The sequence below is a fragment of the Primulina huaijiensis genome, chromosome 15 (genome assembly GCF_012295235.1).
Source record: "Primulina huaijiensis isolate GDHJ02 chromosome 15, ASM1229523v2, whole genome shotgun sequence".
In the NCBI taxonomy this organism is placed as follows: Eukaryota; Viridiplantae; Streptophyta; class Magnoliopsida; order Lamiales; family Gesneriaceae; genus Primulina; species Primulina huaijiensis.
In genome coordinates this window covers 18,793,253-18,820,868 of record NC_133320.1, presented here as the reverse complement: position 1 = coordinate 18,820,868, position 27,616 = coordinate 18,793,253, and the positions used below count along the sequence as shown (strand labels likewise).

Here is a 27,616-nt window from a genome sequence, read left to right as displayed (position 1 = left end):
GAGTTTGCTTAGATTGGAAGGATTTGGATCGAGAATTGATGGGAAGAAAAAGACGATTTGCATTGAGAATCGTCGTCGGAAAGAAAATGAAAGGAGGTCGACGGAAGAAAAAGACGATTTGGAATCGACTGAATGAGATGGATTGATTTAATGTTAAAAGTTTAAGTTAATGGTGTATTTACACTTAAATAAAAGAACATTTATGTAAATTGACTTGTGGATCTTTTTTTCAAAATAATCTACGATCGACGCCCTTTTCACTAAATTTCCCAATTAAAACTATGATCAAGTTTTCTCGGACATCAATATAGAATGAATATTATATAAACACTGACCAAGGTATTTTGCTCTAAATTACCGATAGTTTATCTATGAAACAAAAATGAAGACTTTTTAATTAATATATACATGCTGAATGACATACCTTCTCTGATTGATCAGTTGCGCCGGAGCCAGAAGTCGCCGCCAAAGGTTGGTTGGCCGACGAGCCTCTGAGAAGGAGTTAGACTTCAAAAGAGAGACAAAGAGGAGATCATCCGTAGAATCTGATGGCTCGATCTTCTCCCGAGGGAAACATAAACATATCGGCGAGTACGAAGAAAATCGCCGTCGATAACCGAATTTCCATCCGTTTCTACTTTCGCATAGCCGATAACATTCTAAAGCAGGTATACTGATTTTATTCGCATGTATTTTGTCATCAGTAATGGTATCGGCACCAATTTGCGAATTGAAGAGGCTTGTTGCCTCTTGGTTCTTGATAGTGACAATGATTTATTTTCTCGTGGAAGAATTTGAATCGAATTTTGTTTATTTTTTGGTTTTTCATTGTGTATTGCGGAAGAATGATTTTCTGTGATACAGTAGGGTTGTACCAAGTGAGACCGTGATTAAACACGCTGACAGAGTTTGTGTGTTGGAGCAGTGATGTATGTAAGAAATTCAAAGGATTTGAAGTTACTGATTTAGAACTAGACACGCTCGTGTTCAAATTTTATTTGGATTTTCGTCATTAGGAATTGCATATTTTCATCGACTCAATTTCATGGATTACAACGCATGTTGGAATGTTGTAATTGTTGTTTTGCGTCACACCACGCTAGTTGGTAACAAGTAGGAAAAATGGAATATAAATTTTCCTCCTATTTTGAGAATACATCACCATTGAACTGGGTATGAAGTGAGATCGGTTGTTTTGAGCTGAAATAATTGAAAGAATGGGTGTGTCTTAGCTGAGATTTTCCAGTAGCTGTCACCAATATTGAATTCCAATGGAACATTTAACTGAGGGCTGTGTTTGTGACTAAATCGAGCAGAGATTGAGGTCTGCTTATAAGGCGTATATCTCCAAACATACCAAATTTCAAATAGCTATTTTCCCAGATGATGTCTATGAGCATAAACAAGTATGTTTCACAATTAAATGAGTTAGTAAGCTAAAATATAGAAGGTGAACATTTATTGTGCTGCTCCTTGGGTGATTGGAAGTGAATCCCAGGACAAATAATTTAGGATACACGGATACTTATAATGCATGCGTCGAGATTCTTGCACATTATTTGTTGCTGGGATCCTTTTTCCAGACCATCAGACATGGTTTTCTTTGGTTTCCCTTGAAACAGTTTTTTGCTTATCAAATATGAGAGGTCATTGTACTGGAACATGCTTGGCTTCGTTTAGATTATGGTGAAAAGTACATGAAAACCTGAAGTTTGGTTTTTGCAGAGGTTTCTTTCTTCTGTGATAAAGTATTTTATTCTCTTTGACTCAATTTTATTTTCAATCAGTGTTTGGATACTATTGTTTGATTTTACTATTTTACTCTACTGTCTTCCTCTCCTTATTTAATTTTGAACTCGAATTACTAGACTTGTTAATTTAATGCCATGGTATCGACTTTTAGATGTGCTTGTAGCACAGCAAATTCATTTCTCTTACTCGTGGATGATTTGGTCACTTTACCACTAAATATTATTTGATTCATATTTTATCCTCCTCTCTATCCATCTCTTTCAATATTTTTGTTGTTTTCCAACTTTTCTCAGTTAAATATTATTTCATTCTGTAGGCCGACATCTTTCGAGAAGAAAAGAATGTTGTAGATCTGTATGTTATGCTTCTTCGATTCTCAAGGTAAGAAAGGATGTCTTGAGATTCAACGTGTATTTTACAAACAACCCTTTTCGCCAAAAAATGTATCAAGATAGCATGAAATACCGGAGGTGGTTCTGATGAATGTTGTTTGTTGTCTTTTGTTTAGTTTGGTTTCTGAGACAATACCTTGCCATCGAGACTATAGAACATCTGCACATGGAAACAAACTTTATATCAAACGGGTAACAGTTGCTATCCATTGTTCGTTTTATATTAATAATTGTTATTGCTGCCCCTTCTATGTTGCGTTTTTTTGGTTAAATTTCTAATCTGCATTGATTCCTGAATTTTTCTTTAATATGCATTCCACAGAGACTGATAGCTGCATTGACTGAGCTTGAAGAACTGAAGCCAGCTGTTCAAGCAAAAATTAGGGAGTTGCATGAAAGACAAATTAGTCGGCAAAATGAATCCCTATATTTTCGGCAAAATTTAACTTGGGAATCTTCAGTTCAAAGACCTTATTCGAAGCAACAAAACTGGAGTAGTTATAATAATACAAAGAAGGTACTTCAGTACCCATCTTGTTGTTGGGTACTGTCTACTGTCAGTTGAATGCCTATTCAGTTTTAAATGAGCTTAGATCCTGAAAGTTTTTTTTCAATTTAAATTAATTGCTGAATTGATGTGGTCAGCTATTTATTGTTTCCCACGAGCTAGTTGTTTACCTAATTATTGTGTTTGACAGAGTCTAGCGCCTGCTACTGTCGAACTTGGATATCATGGATCGAAGGTTCATTTGCTTGCAAAACCGGTAGAAGAGCATCTCAGTAAAATGTAAGCTGTTTAAGTTAACTCTGTCGATCTTTTCATCAGCAGAAAGCATTTTTAAAAGCTTAATTCCTCATCACAGGAGTAGGCACTGATATGTAGAATTAGATAATGTATGCGTACTTAGATTTTATTGTGGCTGGAAATCCTTGTCATTCCCTCAACTAAAAAATACATTTCCCATTGTAGAATATGATCCTAAATATGAGTTCTTTAATTTCAGTTCCTTTTGAAAATCACTCATTGGAAACTGAAGTAATTTGTGAAACTTGTTTTTGCTTTTTATCCTGTGTAAAATGTTGACACTATTTGTATCATTAAGAGTTAAGACTGTTTTAAATGTTAATGTTGATCTCACTTTCTTTGAAAGGTATTGCAAAATGGGAAATTTTTATTCTATAAATGGTATTCACTAGTTTGTTTTATTGATACTCTTGAGACGGCCTTATATTTAGAATTTCTCATTTTTAAAAATGTAACTATTATATTCGACATATTAAATCACAATTTTCAATATAGTTGATGAATAGTTAAGGATTTAAATATGATCATTTCTGACAGATTCAAGGAGGCAACAAAGATTAGTCTAACATTACACTCTACAACATAGTACATTCTGGTTTGAATCAATTGGATGCATGCAAAGATCAACTGATTGGTGAATGTTTATGACATACGCATGCACACAGTTGTATATCATGATACTGGACGCTCTCTGCAGACATTCTACTTTTCCCAAAAAATTGACCTAAACTTACGTCAATGTGTACAAATAATGTTTTCCTGTTTTTTTGGGCAGATCAATCAGTATTCCCCGCCCAAAGGAGGAAACTCTGATTAGACATTCTATTTTGGGCCCGAACGGGCTACGTGGACAATGGCAACCTCCTCCTATTCATAAGGTGGTCCTGACAATTCGTTGATGTATATGCATAATGAAAGCAATTTTTAATATATATATATATATTATTTTTCAATTTTTTTTGCAGATTCAATATCCAAGAAATGACGACTTTACTCCTATAGAGGTTTCAAGGTAAACTGATGTATCTGAACCCCAAATTTAAGAATTTTTTTGCCACTTGATTTTATCGTTCGAGTTAAATTTTATTGAAGGCGCTTGGTAATCTACATATATAACTTGGTTTTTGAGAACTTTCATTTTCTTTAGTGATACGCTGCTTGTTTATGATTTGTTGATGGACATATGATGATTATACATGTTTTGTGATCCTTGTAGGGACAATAACACTCGACTTTCTATCAAAGATGGAACTATGACAGGAAATGATGGTGGAAGTTCGGAACAAGAAAGAATTGTTTTGGAATCATCTGTAGTTCAGCCAAAAAACTATCGTCAATCAATAAAGAATCAAGAATTTGATTCACTCATCTCTTTTGAACCTATTGAAATCGTACCGCAAACAGAAATTATTAGACAACCTTCGCCTCCTCCTGTTTTAGTAGATGTACAGGATCTTATCCCCACCTCAACTCCAGATTCTGAGACTATGCCCGAATGTGGGCAGGAGAATTCTTCTAGTGTCTCTTTTATTCGCTCTGAAGATCCTTTGCAGTTGCATATAGTAAGGTGTTAGAGTATTGTTTTTCAATGTGAATGATCTGTGTTTTTTTATCTGAAATCAGGTGTTACCGAATAGTTCTTTAATTTAAATATTCCATATTCGACCTTAACTTGATTTCTCTGCAAAAATATCTAACGTTTGTAGCAAGCTTCCACAATAAAGAAATTTAGAAAAGCATACATACTCATTGTGCTTGTTCTTTCTTCAGTCAACCCAAATGATGGACAGTTTTATGAAGCTGGCCAAGTCTAACACGGATAAAAACTTAGAAACATGTGGGATCCTTGCGGGTTCTCTTGTAAGTACCAATACCATTTAGATCTTCTATTTTGATGTTTAACAATCACCAAAGTCATCATTTCAAATTTGTAGCATTATTGACTAGATGCATTCTTTAGAACACACCTGTTATTTGTCACAGAGAAACCGAAAATTCTATATCACAGCTCTAATTATTCCAAAGCAAGAATCAACATCAGACTCGGTAAGCCAGAGTTTTCCTCTTACATATGCACTATCACTTGACAAGAAGCTCACAGCGTCTGAAATTTGTTTTAATCATTCTGGTCAAGCAGTGCCAAGCCACAAATGAGGAAGAAATATTTGAAGTGCAGGACAAACAAAGTCTTTTTCCACTTGGATGGATTCATGTACGTATAATTTTGTCCTTGGTGTATTAGGTGTGTTTTTTGGATTATTATCCATGAATAGAATATGTTTCTACTGTCTTTGGTTTTTGCTGTAAGGTAAAATGTCAATATGTTGTTTTTCAAGGTCCAACTGCTCAGTGATAATGCTATTTATTGATTTTATTTATTTATCCTTTGAGTAAGGCGTCTCTATGTTTGTCCATTTATATTTAATTACACTTCTTCTATATGAGTTTGTAGAATCAGGTCTTCTTGTTCTTATGTTTCTCTCTCAGTAATTCACTGGGTGTGTATAGCAGTGATTATGAACTCCATCATTATGCGGTTATTTTATCTTGCCACCAAGTCATGTGGACGGAATTAACTCCGCCATCTTTGTTCTGGTAAAGTCAATAACTTACAATTGGCACTTATAACATTCTCAATAATATGCTTTAGACATATCACATTGGGGAATAACACTTGTTTTTATGAGGACAAAAATAGTCAAATAGTTATATACTCGATTTACTTTAAAAAATTATAAGTAGAAGCTCTCTGCTGTAACAGAGCTTTACTTTGTCCATTATAAAATATGCAATTTTTTAAAGATATTATACAGCAATGACATAATTATTTTCATAAGATTATTTTGAGGGAGCCAGAAGGTGTTTACCCTTCACTTACTGCTTCTAGGACTCAATGAGCTTCTGTCTATATCGGACACAGTAACCTAAGTGAATATCAGGCTTAATGTTCTATCTAAGACCCCGTAGTTATTGACATGGAATCCTATATTAATTTGGAATAGAGACGCGGATTTTAATTAGGAATAAAAATCATATTTCGAATGAGAATAATATTTGAGGTGCTCCGATTATAATATATTGGAAATCAAGGTTTCCTTGTTTTTCAGGTTCTTATTAAATTTGAACTTTTTCCCCTAATCGATTACGAATGTCGGATTCTATAGATTCTATGTACGCGTGCGTCAGGCAAACCATTTATCCAAGGTTTACCATCTCTTGCTATGTTGTTTATCTCCAGTGCGTCTCTGATTCCTCCCGTTTGGATAGTCAGCAGTTTGGATAGCCCTGTTCTTTTAACGAAATAGCCCTTACTACTGACCTCTCGACTTCTACATATGTTGGATTTTTTTACTAAAAGTAGTTTGAGGGGGTTCCTGAATGGTCTGCTCTGAGTATTGAGCTGCTGACTTCTGAACACCTAGAAAATTTCACACCTCCTCGACTACTCTTTATAATCTACTCAGTTCGGTCAACACTTTTTGGCCCTTACAGTTTGTCACGAGGAAAGATTTCTTCTTTGCTTTTTTTTTTTTTGTATCCAAGCATCCTTTTCTTCCCCCTTCCGGTATTGGTTCTACCTTTCATTGCTCCTTTGTAAGGGATTGCTTTTTTTAACTCTAAATATTTAAGCTGGTGCCATCTGATGCATGAAAACTAAATAAGTTTTACTCTCAAATCTCATGCTTCCAGAGCCCATTCAGCGACTCTGAAATTTAAACCATGGATGGTTTTGGTAAATAAACCAAGAAACTTTGGTGCTGTTTTGTTGGAATGAAGTTGACAAACATGTGAAAGTTAAGGCTCGTCTTGATAAGGAGTGCCTGTGTGTTTTCATCGCGGGATAGTAGTGACTTGGATGAAGTCTGCGGAGAATTTTGGGAAAGGAAACCTGCTTCCTCTATTGTAGTGAATTGGATGAAGGCTGTGGAGAATTTTGTGAAAGGAAACCTGCTTCCTCTATCGACGAGCTTGCAAGGAAGTGAGATGTGACTTGTGAGGAAAACTTGTGGCATATTATGTTGGAAGACAACTTTCTCGAGCATGAGAATGCTGAGTTCTCAGTGATACTTTTCATTAGACAAGTTTTACTGTCTACAACAAAAATATGGTGTCCGTATTGAACACTTTCCATAGCATAGCCTAAGGATTTACGGACTGAAATATCTTTGTGGCCTATTTTTTTTAATTGCTCTTGGCACCAAGCATGTATCTTTCACAAACCACATTAAGTATTAACATTTGACTAACTGATTGATGTTATGCAGACACATCCGACACAATCTTGTTTCATGTCGTCAATTGATATTCACACGCACTACTCCTACCAGGTAAAATCATGTTTCATTGACCACCTTATATTTTGGTGGTTTGCTTCTGCTTATTAGCTTTCCACTATTTTTCAAACGCATCTTTATGTATTTTGCAGATAATGTTACCCGAAGCTATTGCCATTGTCATGGCGCCAAAAGACTGTTCCAGGTTAGTTTTAACATTATCATCGCATACATGTCCTTTTTTCATCAAACGGAAAGTTGCATATTTAACTGGAATTTTTTGTTCACTCAGAAACCATGGCATTTTCCGGTTAACGACAGGCGGAATGACAGTCATAAGGGAATGCCCAAGACGGGGGTTTCATTCCCACGATCCCCCTTTGGATGGTAGCTCTATATACAGACATTGTACCGATGTTTATATGGATTCCAATTTGAGATTTGATGTTATGGATCTACGTTGATCTGTTTGCAACTGGATTCATTAATTTGTGAATTTCATTCATTAATGACACGATTGAAAGAAATGTCGTTGTATTGTTTCGGGACAGATGATCGCATATGGTTTCCGAAACGAAGATGAAGAGATGTGTCTTGTTTGAATTTGACTGATCGAAATACGTAATTTTGATGTTATAAAGTATAATGTTGTGTATGAAATTATAAAATATTGTCCAAACTTATTTTGACTTCTTTGAATTAATTTTATTATGAATTATATAAAACATTTCGGAGTAAAAAATATGCCATAAACTTGTATAAAGATACCACATGTTAAGCATACACAACGTATGTGATTTCACAAGTTTTGATGAAATCCTTCCTATTATGATTAAGAAAATATTCTTCAATACACGATACAAGTAATTTTGGAATTTATATCTGTTTTATGTTACAAGGTGTCCAAGTTTCATGCACCCTAGGTATAGATTAATTGGTTGTTGAGTGAGTCATACTCATACTCCTCTCGACTAAATACTCATCGGTATCTGAGTCTAAACTGAAACTTTAATATGTTATAAACTATGGTTTATAAAATATTATCTGAATAATGTTATAACCAATTGAGAACAAAAATAATTATCATTCAATTGATGCTATTGGAATCTTATAACGTGTAGTAAATATTCAATTTTATAAGATATTCATTAGTACTCTAGAAGTATACCTGGCCAAGGGTCAGGTCTGACCTAGACCAAATCGAAACCGGCCCGTGGTCAACTGGCCGGTTATTCGGGTCAACGCGTTTGACCAGAAACAATGACCGAAACATCGCTAAGGCTGTACGATTACGGTTTACGGGTAGAAAACCCGTCGAACCAGTGGTTTGGACATTTTTAAATTTTTTAATTTTAAATCAACGACTGCGATTAATTGATCAAGTGGCCGTTGGAGATCAACAGTCACAATTTAATGACAGTTTGTCTACCCGACCGTTTGATAATTTTTTTTATTATTATTGACTTTGAAATCAACAGCCGCAATTTGTGACCATTAATCAATTTTGTGGCCGTTGATGATTATTGTCACAATTTTGTCCCAATATCTAATTCTCACTTCTTTTTTAATTATCAAAAAATCAACTCTCGATTATTGTTTTGTTTGTCAATTCTTTCTTGGTTTATAATGATTCAATTTCTTATTTATTTTTTAGTAATAAATTATTTTTTGAAAATTAGCTTTCTACAAGTGCAAATCCTTCTATTAGTTGTTGAACAAAAAATGAATTTATAGTTTAAATAATAAAGTTTTATTTTGTTATAATATTTGGAGTGATCATAGACAAAGTTGTTCATATATGAATATTACATATCGTTGGATTGATAGTTCTTGAAATATTAAAAAATGATTGCTTGCGTATAGATATTTTAACGAAACACACAACTAAAAATATTTTTCAACTTATATTTGTTGCTTTAGAATAATATGGCCTAACTTCTCAACCTTTTCAATTTCTTTTGATAATTCTAGTAGAAATACTTCTAGTATTATTGATTCAAATAAGTAAATCATCTCTGGCCTCTGGGTGGTAAATTTTTTCATATTAGATGCACATATCATATTTGAAAATTTTCTGTTCAAGATGGATTAAAAAATTTAGAATCATATATTCAACAAATTAGGACCTTAATTCATTACCTAGAGACACATTCCCAAGTTATGAAAATTGAGGCAAATTTTGCAAAATAAATGGTAGAAGCCTAAACGGTTTGCACGATATTTTCCAACTCGTTGGAATTCAACATATAAATTGTAATTATCGTCTTTTGAATATAAATTTTAATTATGTATATTTTTTCATCAACATGTTCAAGTTCGTAATATTCATTTGTTTCGAATCAATGTAACATATACACTAGTATTTGTGAAAATTTTAAAAGTTTTTAATGATGTCAGTGACCAATTATCAGGTGTTTATTATTCTACTTTTAATTTAGTTTTAATACATTGTTGCAAAATTGCATGTATTCTTAGTGAAAATATTAAATCCACTGATGATACTTTAGTTCAATGTATTTATGTCATGAAAGCAAAATGAGAAAAATATTTTTAAAAAATTCCTGAAATATTTTTATGTTTTTTGTTTTATATCTTAAACTTAAATTAGATGGTTTACAAGAACTGTTAACATTATATTATGATTCGTTAGACCTTACAACGGAAACAGTTTAATCTATCTCATTGACTTATATGATATTTATAATGAATATAACACAAAATATGGCGGACAAATTGTTCAACATGAAGAACAATTCACTATCATTAGTAATATTACTTCTAAACTTAGTAAAACACAACTTTTATTAAGGGAACGGACAAAATGCCCACAAAGATCCTCAAGTTCTAGTCATGAACTGAGGTATTATTTTACCACTACTTTTGATTTTAGTGGTGCAGATGAAGAAGCTTTCGATAAATTGCGATGGTGGTCACAAAAACACAAATATATCCAATTTTATCTATAATGGCAAAAGAAACTCTAGCTTGCCTCGTTTCAACGGTTGCAATAGAGCAAGCTTTTAGTATCGGAAGAAATACATGGGATGAGAGACGTTGTAGCTTTAAGGTCAGAAAATTTGGAAGCCCAATGTTTTCTCAATGATTGGTCAAAAGCCATTAGCCAAATACAACATATTAAAATGATGAAGAAGACCAAGACGAAACTGAGGGAACATTCAGAACAATGACGAGAAGAAGTGCGAGTAATTGAAAAAAAATGAATCGTTGAAAAAATGAACAAAACAAAAAGAAGTCCTGGAGTAAGGCATGTGCACGTCTTGTGGCTGCAGAGGCAAAAGAGTATCGAAAATTATGATGATTGGAGCTCGAGATTTATGATAATAAATTATTGATAATACCATATTTTAGGAGTCTTAATTGAGGTTTGATTCATTGAAGACTTTTGAAGAGAGAATTTTTTTTATTGAGATAATTTTTTTAGAAGATATTTGATATAATTTTTATGAGTGTAAGCCCTCTTTTATTACTTTATATTTTTTATTCTTTAAATTTTTATTAACAAATAATAATATTTTCTAAAAAAATTAAAAATTAAGTGCTGAATCGGACCCGGACCCCGTCCCGGCAGTTAACCGAGCCCGGGCCCGAACCATCGAGTTCACTTCCCGAACCGTAATCGGCCATGAGCGGGCTGGTTAGGGTCCGGATTTTCCAGACCGGATCGAACCCGGCCCCTGGCCAGATCTATCTAGATGTAGCACAATTATAAATTGTTGCCCATGAAATATCATGATTTTATAATGTTGATGACTCTAAAGCAGCATAAAATGATTTTATATCAAGATATTTATGATTAAGATCTAATATTTTGAGAAGAGATTTATGGTTAAGATTTAAATATTGAGAATTCAAGGAGAATCATGATTGAGATATGATATTAGATCTAACATTTATAAATATATTGAAAGATATAGATCTATGTCAAACTATATCAATATTTAAAAAGAAATATTGATCAAAAGATCAAAGATTTGTTGATATTCATGGAAAATATTTATATAAGATCCAAAATTTGTAAAATTCTTGAGAAAAATTAATTTAATGTCCTTTTAGTTGAATGTTTTTTTAAGATCTTATAAATTGAGAAATTTATTATAATTTCTGAAAGAATATCGATATAAGATCTAAAAATTGTTTATATTACTAAAGAATGTGATTAAAGATATAAGTTATCTCAAAATAAAATGCATGATCTATAATTTGTCACTATTTTATGATGAAATGTGACTTCATGTTCAATATTAAACTGCATATGTTTTTGAATTAAAAAAAATATATGAATATGTGGTAGTGAGACCACAACACCATCAATCGGAAAAAATTGCAAACTCAATGAGTTGATATTATCTTCTATATTAAATAACGATGATTATGGTAGCCTATTCACAATTATGACATGTTGGGTTGTTAGATATTTATTTCTTAAATTTTGATTTGATTCACCTAAATTTTTTTGATGATATAAAATAATTTATCAATTTTGTTAGGATCAAGTTAGAGTTTAAAGGGGGTGAATAAACTCTTTAAAAAATTTTACTATTAAAAGAGTTACAATAGCTCATTCATGAAATGTTCAAAAATGAACCGATCTCTGAGAAATTAAATCGATTTTGGTTCTAAAACTAAGCAAAATAAACTCAAAATAATACTTTTAAAAACCAATTAAACATTTTGAAAAGCATTTAAAAAGTATGCAAGTTGAAATAATAAGAATGATTTGCTTGAAACATTTTATCAAATATATTATATGCAATATTTTGGTATTTGAAAAACATATAAAATGTTCCAACCATGCGTACCAAAAACAATAGCAAAAGTAAGTAAATGAGATAAATAAATATGCACGAATATGTTTATGGATGTTCGGATATTAACAACTCATATGTCATTTCTTCTTCCCCTTGGAAGGATTTACTAGAATATTTTGATTTATTCAATCATTTGTACTTAACCCTTGCCTAATCGAAACTCCAAGCACACTCTTGATTGTAGGCATCGACCTCACAATCTGCATAATGTTTAACGTCTTTTATACCAAGACTACAAATTTTTAATGTTTTTGTGTGAAGACTATTATTCAACTAAACTTTGAAGCTCAGCTCATCTCTCTTGTATATGTGAGTGATTGTGTGTGTGAGGACATTAATCCATTACAGTGTATATGCTCTCAAATATATCTTCACACAGAAGAAGAAAAGCTCTCACTAAGCTAATATATCTATTTAGACTCCTCTACTTGGACTTGCTATCATTTTATCTAATTTATTTATGTAGGTTGTTTAGGCTTTGAATCTCCTTCAGAAGCTTGTATTTGATCTTTAAGATGTTGTATATATGACTTCCAAGAGTGATATATACATTAGACACAAGAATATAACCGTTTGAAAATGTTTTGTACTGTTTCTGACATTGCAACGATCATATTTAATTTTCTGGCAACTTGCTGGTGCGGTTTGGTTCCAAGAGCAAAACGGTAGAATGAATGAAATGGTCGGAAGAGCAAAACTGTTGAATGAACAAAATGGTTGAGTGAATGTACAAAATGGTCAAGTGAAATGTTGTCTGGTCTGGTCCTATGAATATAGCTCTTGATTCATTGATTTTTGGACAAAGTGATAAGCATGAAAGTTGTAGCCATGTTTTTTAATTTTTCATATAATTAAGAATCAATCAATTTTGAATTTATATAAGAGACATATGCTCAAAATACTGGACTATGTATACGATAGAACTCTTTCTGCAACATGTGCAAAACCAGAAATGTCATCATGAAATATCATCTTTTAAGCTTTGATTTAGAATTCAAACTTTGAAGATCATTTGTAGATCATTGTCTTATATTTTCAATACATGCTAATTCATTTCATTACGATAATTGAGCTGAGATATATCACCAAAATACCAGAGCTGGTATTGAGACTTCCAGCTCGAGGATGTTTGGCCGATCGGATCTTGCAACCTCCATTTCGTCTCGATAACATCCAAATTCACTAGACCAAACTGAGGTATTATTTCTAGATAATTGACTTGGCTTTCCAACTATTTTGGCCGCTAGTCATTTGGATTATTGGTTGTGAAATACCATCGAAATACTTGACCCCGGTAGATTTTCAGCTCGACTTCATTTAAATTCCAGCTTATCAAATATCTCAACTTGACATCTTACAACTACACATTTGAATAAATATGCTTGAAATACAACAAATACGTTTTTTTCTATCATCAAAATCAATATTGATTGCATTTCCACAATCCAACAAATTTGGTGAATCTATTATATCAGTCAATAAATTGCATGAGATATTGCATTAATTTATTATTCAATTTGGCAATAATTTTTGTGATTTAGGATTTCTTTAATTTAAGTACACATTTGATTTATGTCGATTTTTTAATTTTAAAGAGAAGATTCAGCCAAATTTGTCTATATTTAGTAATTCCATTTGATTGTTAACATTTTCTTCTTTAATTATTGGGTTTAGTGATGAATTGTCGATAAAGGCCAAAATATTTATTATATTGCAGTGAATATAACTTTTGACTTTATTAGTTTAAAATCTCAATTTTGATCGTGAATATAACTTTCGACTTTTTTCAAAGTTATTTGATTAACATCAGTATTTAATTTAAAGTACTATTATCTATAAATGAATGATAAAATATTTTATTACATGTTATTATCTTACATGTTATGAAAATTTAGGAACAAAAAATTCAATGTGACATGATTTTGTGATACATTGAATGAAATTATTGAAGGTAAAAAATCTACTTGATACACATAAAAATTTGAAAAAGTACGTCCAATTTCTCAATATAAATTCTTATAAAATAATGATTATTCAAAACAAAATAAAGAGAGAAACATATTAAAAGTTGTCTAATCAACGTGATTCATTTTCTAAGGTGAACGTGACACTGTCTAATCAACCTCTAAAACTATCATTTCAATAGAGCAATATGTCATTTTACGGATTAAAATCATCCTGGTATATATGATACATTCGGCTTAGTACTCTTGAAGATTTTACTGTAATAGTCGAATATCTGAAATATAAATTTGTGATGAAATACTTGGAAAAGACAAAATTATGTCTAGAATTTTATATTGAATATTTCCTGAAAAGAATATTTTTTCATAAGTTATAGTACGTAGAAAATGTACTAAAATATTATTGTATTTATAAGTCACATCTATTGATGAATGTTCAATCATTTGATGCTCAAAATATTCATTTCGTAAAATTGTGCAAATAATTATCTAAGAGAGAGTGTTATAAAAAAATTTATTTTTATAGATGATTATTCTATTTGGTTAGATTTTTTATCAAGATAAATATATATTGTAAAGATTTTTTATCAAGATAAATATATATTGTAAATATTTGTATTTTCTTATTTTTTCCTATAAATAGGGTGCTTGAGTTTAATGAAAATTGTATACAAGTATTGACTTATTCTCTCTTCTCTCAGGAATTCTCTCTACACATCTCTATATTAATTTATTATTCTCTTATGGTTTTTAACATATTCAGATAACTTGCTGTATACAATAATTTTTACCTTTTTGTGTGTTATTAAATATAAAATATACACAAAAGTTCAGCGTGTCACGAGTCAATTTTGTGAGATAAATCACATCACCAATCCAATTTATGAAAAATTATTATTTTATGTAAAAAAATATTACTTTTCACTTTAATATAGAAATATATTAAATTTAAATAAAATCTTAAGACACCAAGGGGTAAAGTAGTTAGTTTAATTAAAATTATAAAAGTTTGACTATATGTATAAGTAGACTATTGATAAAATCTTATGTATCAAATTCGAAATCTAACCAAATTAAACTTATCTAAACAAGTATAATGAATTTGAAATTGGTATTTCTATTTAGGTGAAGCACACCCCTTAAATTTTATACAATAGTGGCGAGATTTCTCATGTAACTAAACAACTCACACAAATGGAATTTGAACTTAAGATCTCTCGTCTTGAACAATGTTCAACATGAAAAACGTCACGTCAAGAGATTTATTGGAAAAAAATTTCCAATATTTACATGCTCAATACCAATTTTCCAATTTTGTCAGGCCGGGGCCGAAGATGGCGAGAGTGATCGCAGATGCCATGAGGTAGCACAGACAATGAGCAGCTCATGACAGATTTCTAGGCGAAGGAGACACGAATAAACCGATCCTACACTGGAATGAGAGGGATTCCAAAATTGTTCAGGTATGAGACTGTGCAGTTGAGGATTGATTAAAAGATTCGATATGTATTACTCATATCAAGAAGGTGTATACTCTTTTTGGGAGCTCATTACATATGGACTCCAAAGTTAAACGTGATTAACTTGAGTCAATTATGTGATGTTTGATCCCTTGAGAAGTTTCCTAGGATGCGTATGAGTGAAGACATAAGAACAAATCTCACACCAGAAAGAGAGAGATTCCAAAACTGTTCAGGTATGCGACCGTGCAGTTGAGGAGTGGTTAAAAGATTTGATATTACTACTCATATCAAGAATATACATCTTCTTTTCGGGAATTCATCATATAAGAACTCCAAAGTTAAGCGTGTTTGACTTGAGACAATTCTGGGATGGGTAACCCTTTGGGAAGTTCTGGGACGTTTACAATTCTGAATTGATGACCCTCTGGAATATTTCATAGTGTGATTAAAGTAATAAGTACGCTGAAAAAACTCTTTTTGGTACTATGAAGACAGTTATCTGGGAAGTTCTGAGAAGTTTACAATTCTGTGATGGATGATCTTTTTGGAAGTTTCTTAAGATGCGTATGAGTAAGGACATAAGCGCGCTAGAAAATCTCCTCTTAGTATTGTGAGGACAGTGGTTGAATATGGACGTTACAAATTTCGTAACCGAAAATTTATAAGATCTAAAAAAACATACTTACTCAAACACCTTAATAATTTGGTAACAAAGCTTTTATAAACAAGTTTGCTACTTAATTATCCCATTTATCATATAACATAACACATGACAATATGATCAAAGCAACCAATTTCAATGCAATGGGACAAGTTAAATTCTGTCGCAAAAGAAATATCATACAAAATGTTGTCACAAAATATGCTCATATCCGAAGAACACTAGACTCCACATCTCCACCATACACATCCTCCCTAACAGAGTGTGTATGCAGATTCCTCGTAAATTTCGTGGTAGTGTCCAGAAAATAGAGAAGAAGCGACATCACGCAGCAGCAAACGAACATGGGTATAGGCCCGAAAACCCAGAGAAAGAGAGGGAACGACAAGTAAAATGGTCGGAGTCCAAGTGACCAGAAAAAGGAACCTTTGTTCAAGTTCATTTCGACGTATTCAATACAATCTTTTCTGTCTACAGACAGGGGCACCGAGACCAGAAAACTAACATGGGCATAGTACCTTATAGACTGCACGTTGCAAAAAAATGCAAAAAGAAAGCACACTAATATAGCAAAGAACTTGACAGAAGCCATTACAGAAGATTTATTTCCATGTATAGACTCTAGAGAAGAGGTTGATTGGTTGCTGACGTACACACTGATCAACGAGCTGAGAGTGATGGCCGTGGTCGCCAAAAGGGTGGACGCCATTATATTGTTGCGTAGCGTTTGAACTGCCAAGACGCCATTTTTGAGTGGATCCTGAAAATTTAGTTCACAAGTTAACTCTGGTTTGCTATCAGTACCATTACGTCCCAAGCAGAAAAAATAATCGACATAAGTAGCCAAATAAAGTGAGGAAAATGGAAACTTCATGTTGGGATAACAAAATGCGCCAAAAGCTGGGTGAAAGAGTATTACTGAAAAAAATGATACTAAGACAAGAAAGTATACTTTTATGTTTCAAAAACAGGCAAGCATTCATTCTAAGTAAGATAGTAGCAACCCATGGAAATAACCCAGCTTCTTGTTCTTGCAACATAACTATTTTCTGAAGTCCATTTTGTAGAATCTTGCATAACACTCCACGACAGCTCATACAATTATTTGAAGCACTTCTTATGATCCACTCCATCGCTTTTCTTTCTCTTTCATTATAGTGTTCGATAAGTTTTCATTATGAATTGAAGGTAACTGACGATTTGTGTCGGTCGGAAAGATTACTCCTATGTACAAGGATTAAACTGACACAAATATTTGCTGAGGTAACATAAATATGTAAAGAGCAATCTAGTGCGGAATCAAATTTTCACAGCCGAAATAAGCATTCTATAAATATTATGGCATTTTAATAACAAAGATAACAACTCTTTCGATCATTTTTTTCTATGTATGAACTGAGATGCTTATAAGAGTTTGACAGCACACAAATAATATCCCCTATTTCACTTTAAACAAGAAATTTTATTCAACTCGCTGACTGCCAGCAGGTGAAGCCCATGGGATTGAATCTGGATACAATTTTGTCAAATTTCATAAATATCCTCAAGCATCAAATTTTAGAATGAGCTTCTCAGCATCTAGCATTTGAACTTGTTTGTAAACACTAACTGATTGATACACTTGAGAGGAGCGTTAAGGACTAACCAGTCTAGAAAGCAATTCTAATATCTTCAGAAGAGAAAACAGGGCCATATGAAATGGAAAACTTGATTAATATATAAACTGGAGCTCTTAACTTCAGCAATTTTTTGTAGCCTAAATTTTTTCTATTTCTTTCTGGAGTATGGCTTCAAATGCCATGAAGAACTTGTGGTCATTTGTGTGCAACCATCACATTTATTGGTCCACAGAGAAATTTTAAGTGTATCTGAGTCAAGTAGAAAGTCCTCTATCAATACCCAAATATCAGCTCAGAAGTTAAACTCTGGAAGAAATAACTAATTTAAATTCACCTTACATATCCTCCTATTCCACTCTATATGCACAAGACCATTTACTATGTTAAGCTCAATCCTTTGATGATATCACAGCCAGTGATACTACTTGCCCTGCTGACCTGATAGCGGCAGCATACGATAAACAACGAATATAAACAGTGGTCCCATTAGAAAAGTTTAACTTTCTCCCGTGATAATTACATTACTCTTTGGAAAGCTTGAAACTGGAATCCATACAAAACTTTTATCCACACCCCCAAAGCACACACCACAAACAAAAAGAAAAGGATGGAAATTTGATAGACACCAAGAATTCCTGTAAAGTAATTATGATGTTTGATCAAATTTGGCACCTCAAGAACATGGCGTTGCTATAAAATATTAAGTAACAAAAGATCAAACACTTCAGAATCTGATGACTTCCAAGTTCAAATGGCGGCCCAAAAACAATGGAACATCACAATTAATTTGCAGCCCAACAACAGGAAAAAAGGAGAAATACATCTGCCCAAGCACCGACACACACAAAAAAAAGATAGATTAGAGTGAATAAGACTTACAGACATCAAGTAGAAGACCCATTTGTGGCGACTTTCAACATTGAGCCCGATTACAGTTCTTCTGGGATTGCGTATTATCTTGTAAAGAAGCCAAAAATGGTACGAGAACAGCACTCCCATGCCTAAAGGGACTAGCACGAATTCCAGTAGATTATCGTCCATAGCCAATTCACTCAACTTTCCGGCACTAATTATTTCACACTTTACTATAGAGTAAAGAAGATGCTTCACCTGTTCTTCGCCTATCATTTTGCTTGTCCATCCCGACATGTGGCAGCACCAATATAGCTACACCATTGAAACAGACCCGTAACTGTGATTCACAGGATTTGAGTTGATATTTTAAAAAAAAAACTTCTTATAAAAGCTCAGTTTATAAATTAAAAATGATTAAACAATAGATATAAGTAAAATATAATTTACGAATTATATATTTATCTCTTGACGTTTTTTTTCTGCATGCGCCACAACATCAATATAACTCTAACGAATTCTGCTGTAGCAAATAATAAAGAAAAGAAAAAAAACATAGCTCTAATGTGATGCAGTGTCATATGAACAATTATATTGGAAAAAGATTGAAATTGCCAAAATTGAATACGTTGCTAAAATTGAAATTTATCAATATATAATATCAAAATAACAAAATGATAAATATATTGAATCAATATTGTAAAAATATACGATTTGTTTTAAATAATATATATAATATTTTATTCAAAAAATAGAAAATAAAGATATATAAAATAGGTAAGTATCACAATTTTTTATGTTTTATTTTTTGAAATGAGTCCAACTACATAAATTCAAGAAAAAAAAGCCAAATAATCAACAAGTAAAGTATAAAAGTTTAACACACGAGTTGATACCAAATAAAATAATAAATATATTGGACAAACATTACCGTTTTATGCATACAAAATTTTTAAAAATTTAATTAATAAGCCGTGTAGTTTAATTGTTTGAGCTCTACACAATTTGATTAAATCTCCAATAAACACATGCATTGTATTTAATCATTTTTTCAATGGGTTAATATCCAATTTTTTTTTAAATGTCCAATGCCCATGCTATTTAGTGCATGCCTCAACAACATGAGACCAATGATTTTTTTTTTTTTTTTGGCTTCTATGACGGTCGAGCCTTGAGAGATGGCCTATCTCGCCTCGCAGCCCTGACAGGAATAACGCTGGATTCACAGGGAATGAAGGTCTGGCCCTGACTGGAATAACGCCGGATTCACAGGGAATGATGGTAAATCGTGGATACTCCTCACGTGGACTTAGAATCCGTGCTTCGTAAGCACAGACGCTCCACGTGGGCGAGCATCCGTGCTTACCATGCACGGATGCTCAAACGTGGAGCATTGTCCTTGCTTACCACGTGGAGCACCTCCCTCCACCCCCACCTTATCTCCTCTCCTTCTTCCTCCTGCCCTTACTCTTTCACCCATTTTCTTCTTAAATTTTCCCTTCTTCACCAGAGAACCTTCAAACTCGTTTCGTAGCAAAGATCGACAATTTATTTCAAAATGGCAGATAATCGATGTCCAGAAGATCCCAGTGTCCTCTATTTACAAGCGACACATATGTCATCTACAGTTTCTTTTGTAACCGTTGATGATATTGTAAAAGTGAAGATGTCAGACAATTTGATTTGAAAAATATACATTGATAATTACATACACAATCGTGTACTTGCATACTTGAATGATATGGGTTTTTATGGAGTTTTAGAATGTGGGTTACAAATTTTTGATAATCATTTGATTACTGCTCTTATTGAATGTTGGCGGCGCGAGACACACACGTTTCATTTTACGTGTGGTGAAGCAACTATCACGTTACAAGATGTTTCAATCATTTGGGGTCTAACAATTGATGGTCAAGCAGTCACTGGAATAGATGTGTCACATACAGTTGAGGAATGACAACACATATGTTTGGATTTGTTGGGATTTTTACAATCATCAAAACATTTGAAAGGCGGTCATTTGTCTATAACTGCACTACACGACCATTGTATGTATAACCTTGTTAATGATGATAGTTCAGAAGTAGATGTTGTGAAATATACCCGTTGTGTTGCGTTAATGATTATTGGAAGAATATTGTTCCCCGACTATGAAGGAGGGTCTGCTAGACTCATTTTTTTGCAACTGCTACAGGATATTGATAACGTAAAGTCTTATAGTTGGGGTAGTGCATTTTTAGCATTTCTATACCGTGAGTTGTGTAATGCAACACGTATAGAGAAGACTACAATGGCTGGAAGAATGATTTCTGCAATGGCTAGAAGAATGATAGTCGAAGAATGATTTCTGCAACGTAATTTCCACAAACTGCGTGTGCTATCTACGACACGGTACTCACGCCTGACAATTTTAACGGAATAATCCTTCACAGATGCAATAAGATCATTCTTGTCTTTAAATAACATATTAACGCACAATTCACCTCTCTCCGGATTATAATAGCTTGTGTGCATTCCAGAAAGTACATCGAAAGAATTAGGAGGCTCTTCCCAAAAAAATTTATTGAAAAATGATGACATCTCAGAAATGTTTGAAAGAAATGGTACGGTCTGCTTCTGTAAAGTGTCACATGGTGGTTGCCGAGATGATGTCCCCTCATCAGGATTTGAAAATGTATTCACTTCTTCATCATCATTCAATTCTTCTTCTTCAGACTCGCTATATGACATATCGGGTTTAGGATCACTCCTAGAAATATCATCATTAGTGGCCATATCCGGACAACGAGCACTCGTATATACTGTTGTACTCGGCCAATATGGAGCATGATGTTGTTCCGACGAGACATTGATATATTGATCCCAAGAGCCACTTACATTATCGAAATTTATATTACCGAGTCCTTCAGCAACCTGTGGAACATAAAATTCTAGATCCTGGAAACCACCATATGTAGAAGTACCGGGTTGGTTATTGAACCCTGAATTGGATGCATGTGGAACGTATGATTCATGATCATCAAATCCAACATTATGCTTGATTGAATTTGATTCCACGTATAAATGCAACATATGCATATTGTCACATTGCATTATAAACTGTAAAGCATCATCATCACGACTTGACTTGAATTTCATGCCAAGAAGATCTCTCCATGAATGAATATTTAGTTGACATCTTCAGAGAAAAAATTGTTGAATCGATTCTTAACATTTTATGCACAACTTCAACCAACTCCAACAAATTAATAGATCGTAATACTCGTATCGGTATAACAAATGGAATACTATATTCAACAGATCCATTACCGATAACTACATCACCACCAAAATATAAGAGTACATCGATGTTAGACATTTTGCCAAAGAAATTTGAGAGAATTTATGCACAATGAAGGACAAACATTCTAACTCGTTCATCAACGTTCACAACATTATATAGAAACAAAGTACCGAAAGAAATTTTGAAATCATTGATCAAACTTTTCAGAAATCACGTGAAGATTCAATTATCGAATGAAAATCAGAAATCACGTGAAGATTAAGACAAATTATTGACGAAAAAATACGGAAAAATGTACGAATCTGTGCGGAAAATAATATATTATTGAATATTCGTGCTTCGTAAGCACGGATCAGCGGCCACGTAGGAGCGTCCGTGCTTACGAAGCACGGACAATGCTCTACGTTGCAGAAAGCACGGATGCTAGCTCACATGGAATGTCCGTGCTTACGAAGCACGGATGAGGCTCCACGTTGGAGCATCCGTGCTTACCAAGCACGGATACTACTCACGTGGACCAGTATCCGTGCTTCGTAAGCACGGATTATAGTATATGTGCAAATTTTTTTAAAAAAAATTATTTTTGAAATTTTTTTAAAACTAATTATTAAAAAACCCTCAAATACCTGATAATGTGCCCGATAATGATTGACATGACTGGAAATGTCATCAAACTCTTGGGTTTTTGCACATAATTACACAATTTATATGTATAATATGTAAACATGTTTAATGTGTTAATGCATTTAAAATATATATTTTTCCATGTTTTGATAATAATAAATCTTTTTATATTTTGTAGCTAATATTTTTATCGAGTGTGCATCATAAAATCGAGCAATCAATAATAGAACAGATCAGGGATGTAAACAAGTCGAGTCGAACAATATCAAGTTCGAGCTCGGTTCTTTTATGATATATATAAGCTTGAGCTATATTCGAGCTTTTATCATTAGGTTCGAGATCTTGGCTGATTTGAAAATTACTAAGCTCGTGAATAGCTCGATTAGTTAATAGCTTGTTTATCATGTTTAAAGAGCATGACTTTTATTCGAGCTCGTTAAATATACTCATTTTCGAGCTCATCAAACATGCTTAATTAGATCTCGTCCATCATTTTTGTGAGTCCCGGGGCCGAAGAGGGTGGAGGGTGATCGTCGGTGCCATGAGATTGCACGGACAATGAGCAGCTCCTGGCAGACTTCTAGGCGAAGGGAACATGAATGAACAGATCTTATACCGGAAGGAGAGGGATTCCAAAACTGTTCAAGTATGAGACTGTGCAGTTGAGGAGGGTTTAAAAGATTTGATAAATACTGCTTATATTAAGAAGGTGTATCTTTTCTCCGAACTCCAATGTTAAGCGTGTTTGACTTGGGGTAATTCTGGGATGGGTGACCTTCTGGGAAGTTTCTCATGGTGCGTGTGAGTGATGACATAAGCACGCAGGAAAGACTCGTCTTGGTACAGTGATGACAATCATCGAATTTGGGGCGTTACAGTTGGTATCAGAGCCGACCTCTCTAAGTACGGTGTGGTTCGGGGACGAACCAAGCGGAAGCTGGTGGGCATGTGAGGTCCGGGGCAGAAGAGGGCGGGGGTGATCGCCAGTGACCACAGTCGTCGAATTTGGGACGTTACATTTTTTAGCCAAAAAGCGAATTAAGATGTGAGAATTTAAGGTCTATGCTTCTTATTTTTATAACATTTCAATATCTTGAATTTCAATAAAATAGCAACGTGGGACAAAAATTCATGGCCCGAAAAAATAGCCGAGCTCTAGCTCAAACTCAAGCTCGCGAATTTACGAGCCGAATATTCTTAAGCTGGAGATCAGTTCGATAAGCTTAATGAACGATCTCAAACGAGCTTTTTACCAAGCCACTCGGCTTGGTTCGTTTACATCCCTAGAACAAACTATATAAATATTGGAAATCATATGAACAAACTATATAAGTATTGGAAATTATATGCTAAAATCTACTAGATGAAGGGACGAGCCATCCATCTTATGGTCCTAGCGTTCGTATAGACCGGGTACGAGGGACGAGTCGTAGGTACAAGGGACTTCGATGGTCCAACTTGAGCTAGTATATATCTCTGAAGTCCAGTTCAATTTTTTCAAAATTATCTCATCGGAACCGACCATTCCATGGATGTTACGGACATCGAATATAGCTGTTATAGACCATATAATGAAGAAAACATCTAGTTTGAATTTTTGTGGCATCTTGGAGGCTGTGATACCGCCTATGGGAGGCTACAATCAGCATAAGTTGAGTCATAAGATCACAAATTCTTGTATTTTGCACTTGTAAGTTCATATATTTGTATTTAGGCTTTGAGAGTTTTGAGACTTATTCTTGTAAACGATCTGTTTCATTCTTACAATGGTTCGGAATTTATATATAATAGGATATGTATCTTTTGTATTTTCTCAAATTGTGTGGTATGGTGTTCAAATAACTATGCAAGTAAGAACCTTGCGCAAGTCCCTCCAAAGTAAAGTTAGTGTGGACGTGTGGTTGTGTGTCGCTATACTTGGAAACCTCAAGACCGACCAGTTATAGTGAACTGAGAAAATGGAACATACATGTTATATTGGCGAACCTTTGTAACAAATTTTTAGTTCTTTGTAGCTCTCATTTACTACTTTCGCTGTGTTTGGTAAGGGATAAATGTGGGATAAATGGATGGTTTTGGGGTTAAACTCTTGTTTGGTTCCTTTTTTTTTAAAACTAAATTCGTTGTATCAAACAGAGTAATGAATGACTAAGTGATATTAAATGTACAGGTAAATTAAACACATCTCTCCCTTGGAGTAACAATCAATATTTCAAATATAACCATTTTATTCCAGAAATGCCATTTGTCTTAACCCAAGATTTTGTAATTATAGGATATTTTAAGAAAATATGACACATGTTAAAAGAAGTATCGTGTAAGAATTGACGACGGCCATTGCCTACATATTTTGACGAAACTTGTGTACGAAACCTCAACTTTAGAAAATTGAGATGCGTACACGTTTCTTCTTTTGATATTCAGACTCCCGATTTTTCTCGTTGATGGTATGAAATACCTATAAATAGAGACGATTGAGATCCCTAAGCACACACACTTCATAAGAAATATACATCATCTATCGAGAGGGTGGAGTGCTTAGAAGGCTTCAACCGAGAGGAAAAGCAGATAAATCAAAATTTTCAATGGCCGGAGGTAACAATCGATCTGCTTCCGCATATAGTTTTATCATGTTTATATACGTGCAGAAACATGATTTTTGAGAAAAATTTCTAACATATTTTAGGTATAAGGTGTCCACAAAAATCATATATCATCAAAAGTACGTTAATATAACAAACTTCTCAATATTTGTAGTCAATAAAAAATGTTTTACATTTTCACAAGATTATCAACATATATATACATACTTCTCAATATATATATATATATATTCACTTGCTTAAAAGCTTGAGTGCCTCAACTAATGTACTTTTGAACCTGCCAATATCAATAGTAACATTCTGATTATGCAAGTAAATGGAACTCATTTCACTCCATCCCTTTCTATGAATGGATGATGGATCTTTCAAAACTGGATCTTCACTTGAATATTTCAAAATCAAAGAACTCTCTTTCACTCTTATATTATATTCTAAGTACTGTAACTTCATATCAACACAAGGGTCTCCAAAAGTAACTTTAGGAATCCAATCCATAGCCCCGAATGGAACCACTTGAATAACGATAGCGTTTTCAGGCAAGAAGACCATATTGGTTAAACCAGCTCCATGTATTCCCATCAGCACATCGCAGGAATTCACAACTTGTGCAAATCTTGATAGATTAGTCGATTTTTCTGGCTCTGCTAGTATAACCTCAAAGCCTAGATCCCTTGCTGCTCGAGAGACTTCATCATGGTTCATCAAGACCCGAGTTTTTTTCCTTGTTATGATCATGATATGTGGCGTCCCTGTTATGCTATCTCCCTTACTTGCTGTGTTACGATTAGCCAAAGCCAGTGTTCTCTCCAAGGAATACGTTTCTCGTAGTAGTCGTCTGAAGTTGCTCATTGAAAGACCGGATGGAGACTGATTTGATTCGACTGATAATGGATCTATGATGAGTTCTTTGTGAAAGTTCAGGCCAGCAACCATTTTTTTGTAGCAATGCACTTCTTGTTTTTGTCTGTCAATGGCCATAATCTCATGTCTAGTGAACTTTTCGAGTATTTCGCGGTATTTCGACAGCCACCAAGGCTGATAATCACTCGCAAGAAATTGCACATCCCTTTTAAAATCAAAGGAAGTTGTGTACAATGGAAGTATCAAATCCGCGAAATCGTGGAAAAGGTTTCCTGCATACCCGCTAGTTGAGAAGAGTATGGCAGGAGATTCATGAATTTGGGTACACTTCTGAATGTTATTGATATTTCCTACAATTTTGACAGTCCATTTCTTGATATAATTAATTCCCTTTCTGGGATAAGGCCGTATACTCCATGAAATGGTAGAATTTTCGATGATTTTTTCGTCAGAAGTCACCAGAAATATGGTGGAGGAATTGGCCTCAATCCTTATATCTCCTTCCATCTCGCAATAATCTGCACCTGCCTCCAAGATTCTGCAAATGGCCTCCGGCCTTTTCGATTCAACTTCTGAAAATTCGAGGCGAAACACATTTACAGCATCAAATCTTGGTGATTAAGGTGGATCACTAAATGTTGGTATAGCATAGCTGCAATGCATGTATTTACCTGTTGGCTCGGAAGTCTCGAGCATAGAATTCAACGAAAATGGCAAGTTGCCACCATGATCACCAACTGTGAAAACATTGCACATTTGAATCGGATCAAGCGTTTGAATATACACGAACAACAAAGCAACGAAATACATATATACTTACTAGATCCAAAGGGAAGCAAATGAGGCCTGAAAGTTGAGCAAATGCTGATTGTGAACATGACGAATGCACAACATCCGAGCCGTTTGCGATCATATCGAGTGAAACCTTTTGCAATGATGGGATCATACATCTTTATCCAATTGCGATGGAGATCATGAGCCAAAGTCCTGGTTTTTATTTGAGTTGTGGCGATGATGCAACTCGAATTCTAGAGGAACAAGAAGATGAACATTGAGTCAATAAAGGAGCTATGCATCAGCACTAATTCTTTGCAGTACTATTCTAATCCTAAATCAGAACTTATTTGTTGTTTTGGACTTTTTACAAGTGGGAAATGCATAATATAATGTAGAGTTTAATTATTTCATAAATAAACAATAATGGCTATATATGGTTTAATGTTCTGTTTAATTATGAATTAGATTATTTTTTTCGTTACAAGGGTTAAGGGTGGGTGCCAGGTCGTAGCTAGCCTTGTAACACTTCGACGCACACCGAGTAAATTTTCGGACTAACTCAATAGCTTGCAAATTGTGCATGTCAAGTAAACCACACTGGGCAAAACATGTGTGACAAACTCGTCCGATAAAATATTGGTAAGAGAAATCGAACTCATAATCATTGGTTAAACGTTCACCTACTTCATCAAATCGAACATCGTGAGGGACATAGATAATGAATGTATTGTTGTTTTTCGGTATGTATTTTTGGCACACAACACCTACAAACATATTAAATTTTAATGTAAAATAATAGTGTATGTATATATAAAATATCAAGAATATTACAAAATGAAGTCAAGAGCAATTGGTGA

General features: G+C 33.8%; 3 protein-coding genes and 1 long non-coding RNA gene across 6 annotated transcripts; 1 reads left to right on the top strand and 3 right to left on the bottom strand.

The window, feature by feature from the left end:
• Positions 1-352: 352 nt before the first annotated feature.
• LOC140959629 (AMSH-like ubiquitin thioesterase 1) lies at positions 353-7,847 on the top strand. The gene is made up of 14 exons (XM_073417561.1): positions 353-668; positions 2,069-2,133; positions 2,261-2,336; positions 2,467-2,661; positions 2,843-2,931; positions 3,725-3,827; positions 3,915-3,961; positions 4,166-4,511; positions 4,720-4,809; positions 4,933-4,995; positions 5,087-5,161; positions 7,215-7,277; positions 7,376-7,428; positions 7,516-7,847. The coding sequence occupies exons 1-14, from the start codon at positions 549-551 to the stop codon at positions 7,685-7,687; spliced, it is 1,557 nt and encodes a 518-aa protein (XP_073273662.1). The 5' UTR covers positions 353-548; the 3' UTR covers positions 7,688-7,847.
• On the bottom strand, positions 5,797-7,208 carry LOC140959634 (uncharacterized). Its single transcript, XR_012172023.1, has 2 exons — positions 6,898-7,208; positions 5,797-6,838 (listed from the first exon to the last, which is right to left on the bottom strand). It is a non-coding gene; the product is annotated as an uncharacterized lncRNA (long non-coding RNA).
• An 8,331-nt stretch (positions 7,848-16,178) lies between the features above and the next one.
• Positions 16,179-18,931, bottom strand: LOC140958595 (uncharacterized). 3 transcript variants are annotated; one of them, XM_073416099.1, is made up of 3 exons: positions 18,639-18,771; positions 18,094-18,197; positions 16,179-16,900 (listed from the first exon to the last, which is right to left on the bottom strand). In XM_073416099.1, exon 3 carries the CDS (start codon positions 16,847-16,849, stop codon positions 16,346-16,348), a length of 504 nt encoding a protein of 167 aa, XP_073272200.1. In that variant the 5' UTR covers positions 16,850-16,900; positions 18,094-18,197; positions 18,639-18,771; the 3' UTR covers positions 16,179-16,345. The 3 variants fall into 3 exon arrangements, with proteins under 3 accessions (XP_073272200.1, XP_073272199.1, XP_073272201.1); XM_073416098.1 differs by lacking the exon at positions 18,094-18,197 and having other exon boundaries at positions 18,639-18,931; XM_073416100.1 differs by lacking the exons at positions 18,094-18,197; positions 18,639-18,771 and adding an exon at positions 18,432-18,618.
• Positions 18,932-25,352: 6,421 nt separating this feature from the next.
• LOC140959377 (alpha-1,3-arabinosyltransferase XAT2-like) lies at positions 25,353-27,120 on the bottom strand. Its single transcript, XM_073417227.1, has 2 exons — positions 26,654-27,120; positions 25,353-26,554 (listed from the first exon to the last, which is right to left on the bottom strand). The coding sequence occupies exons 1-2, from the start codon at positions 26,790-26,792 to the stop codon at positions 25,353-25,355; spliced, it is 1,341 nt and encodes a 446-aa protein (XP_073273328.1). The 5' UTR covers positions 26,793-27,120.
• Positions 27,121-27,616: the final 496 nt, after the last annotated feature.

What these genes read in the sequence shown, in the direction of transcription:
- LOC140959629 (XM_073417561.1), top strand. Translation starts at nt 549, where the DNA reads ATGGCTCGATCTTCTCCCGAGGGAAACATAAACATATCGGCGAGTACG. An exon ending in CCGATAACATTCTAAAGCAG is followed by an intron (nt 669 to 2,068) that starts GTATACTGATTT and finishes TTCATTCTGTAG; the next exon opens with GCCGACATCTTTCGAGAAGA. An exon ending in GTTATAATAATACAAAGAAG is followed by an intron (nt 2,662 to 2,842) that starts GTACTTCAGTAC and finishes TGTGTTTGACAG; the next exon opens with AGTCTAGCGCCTGCTACTGT.
- LOC140959377 (XM_073417227.1), bottom strand. Translation starts at nt 26,792, where the DNA reads ATGTATTTCGTTGCTTTGTTGTTCGTGTATATTCAAACGCTTGATCCG. An exon ending in CGAGACTTCCGAGCCAACAG is followed by an intron (nt 26,555 to 26,653) that starts GTAAATACATGC and finishes TCGAATTTTCAG; the next exon opens with AAGTTGAATCGAAAAGGCCG.
- LOC140958595 (XM_073416098.1), bottom strand. Translation starts at nt 18,908, where the DNA reads ATGTCGGGATGGACAAGCAAAATGATAGGCGAAGAACAGGTGAAGCAT. An exon ending in GGGTCTTCTACTTGATGTCT is followed by an intron (nt 16,901 to 18,638) that starts GTAAGTCTTATT and finishes CTAAATTTTCAG; the next exon opens with GATCCACTCAAAAATGGCGT.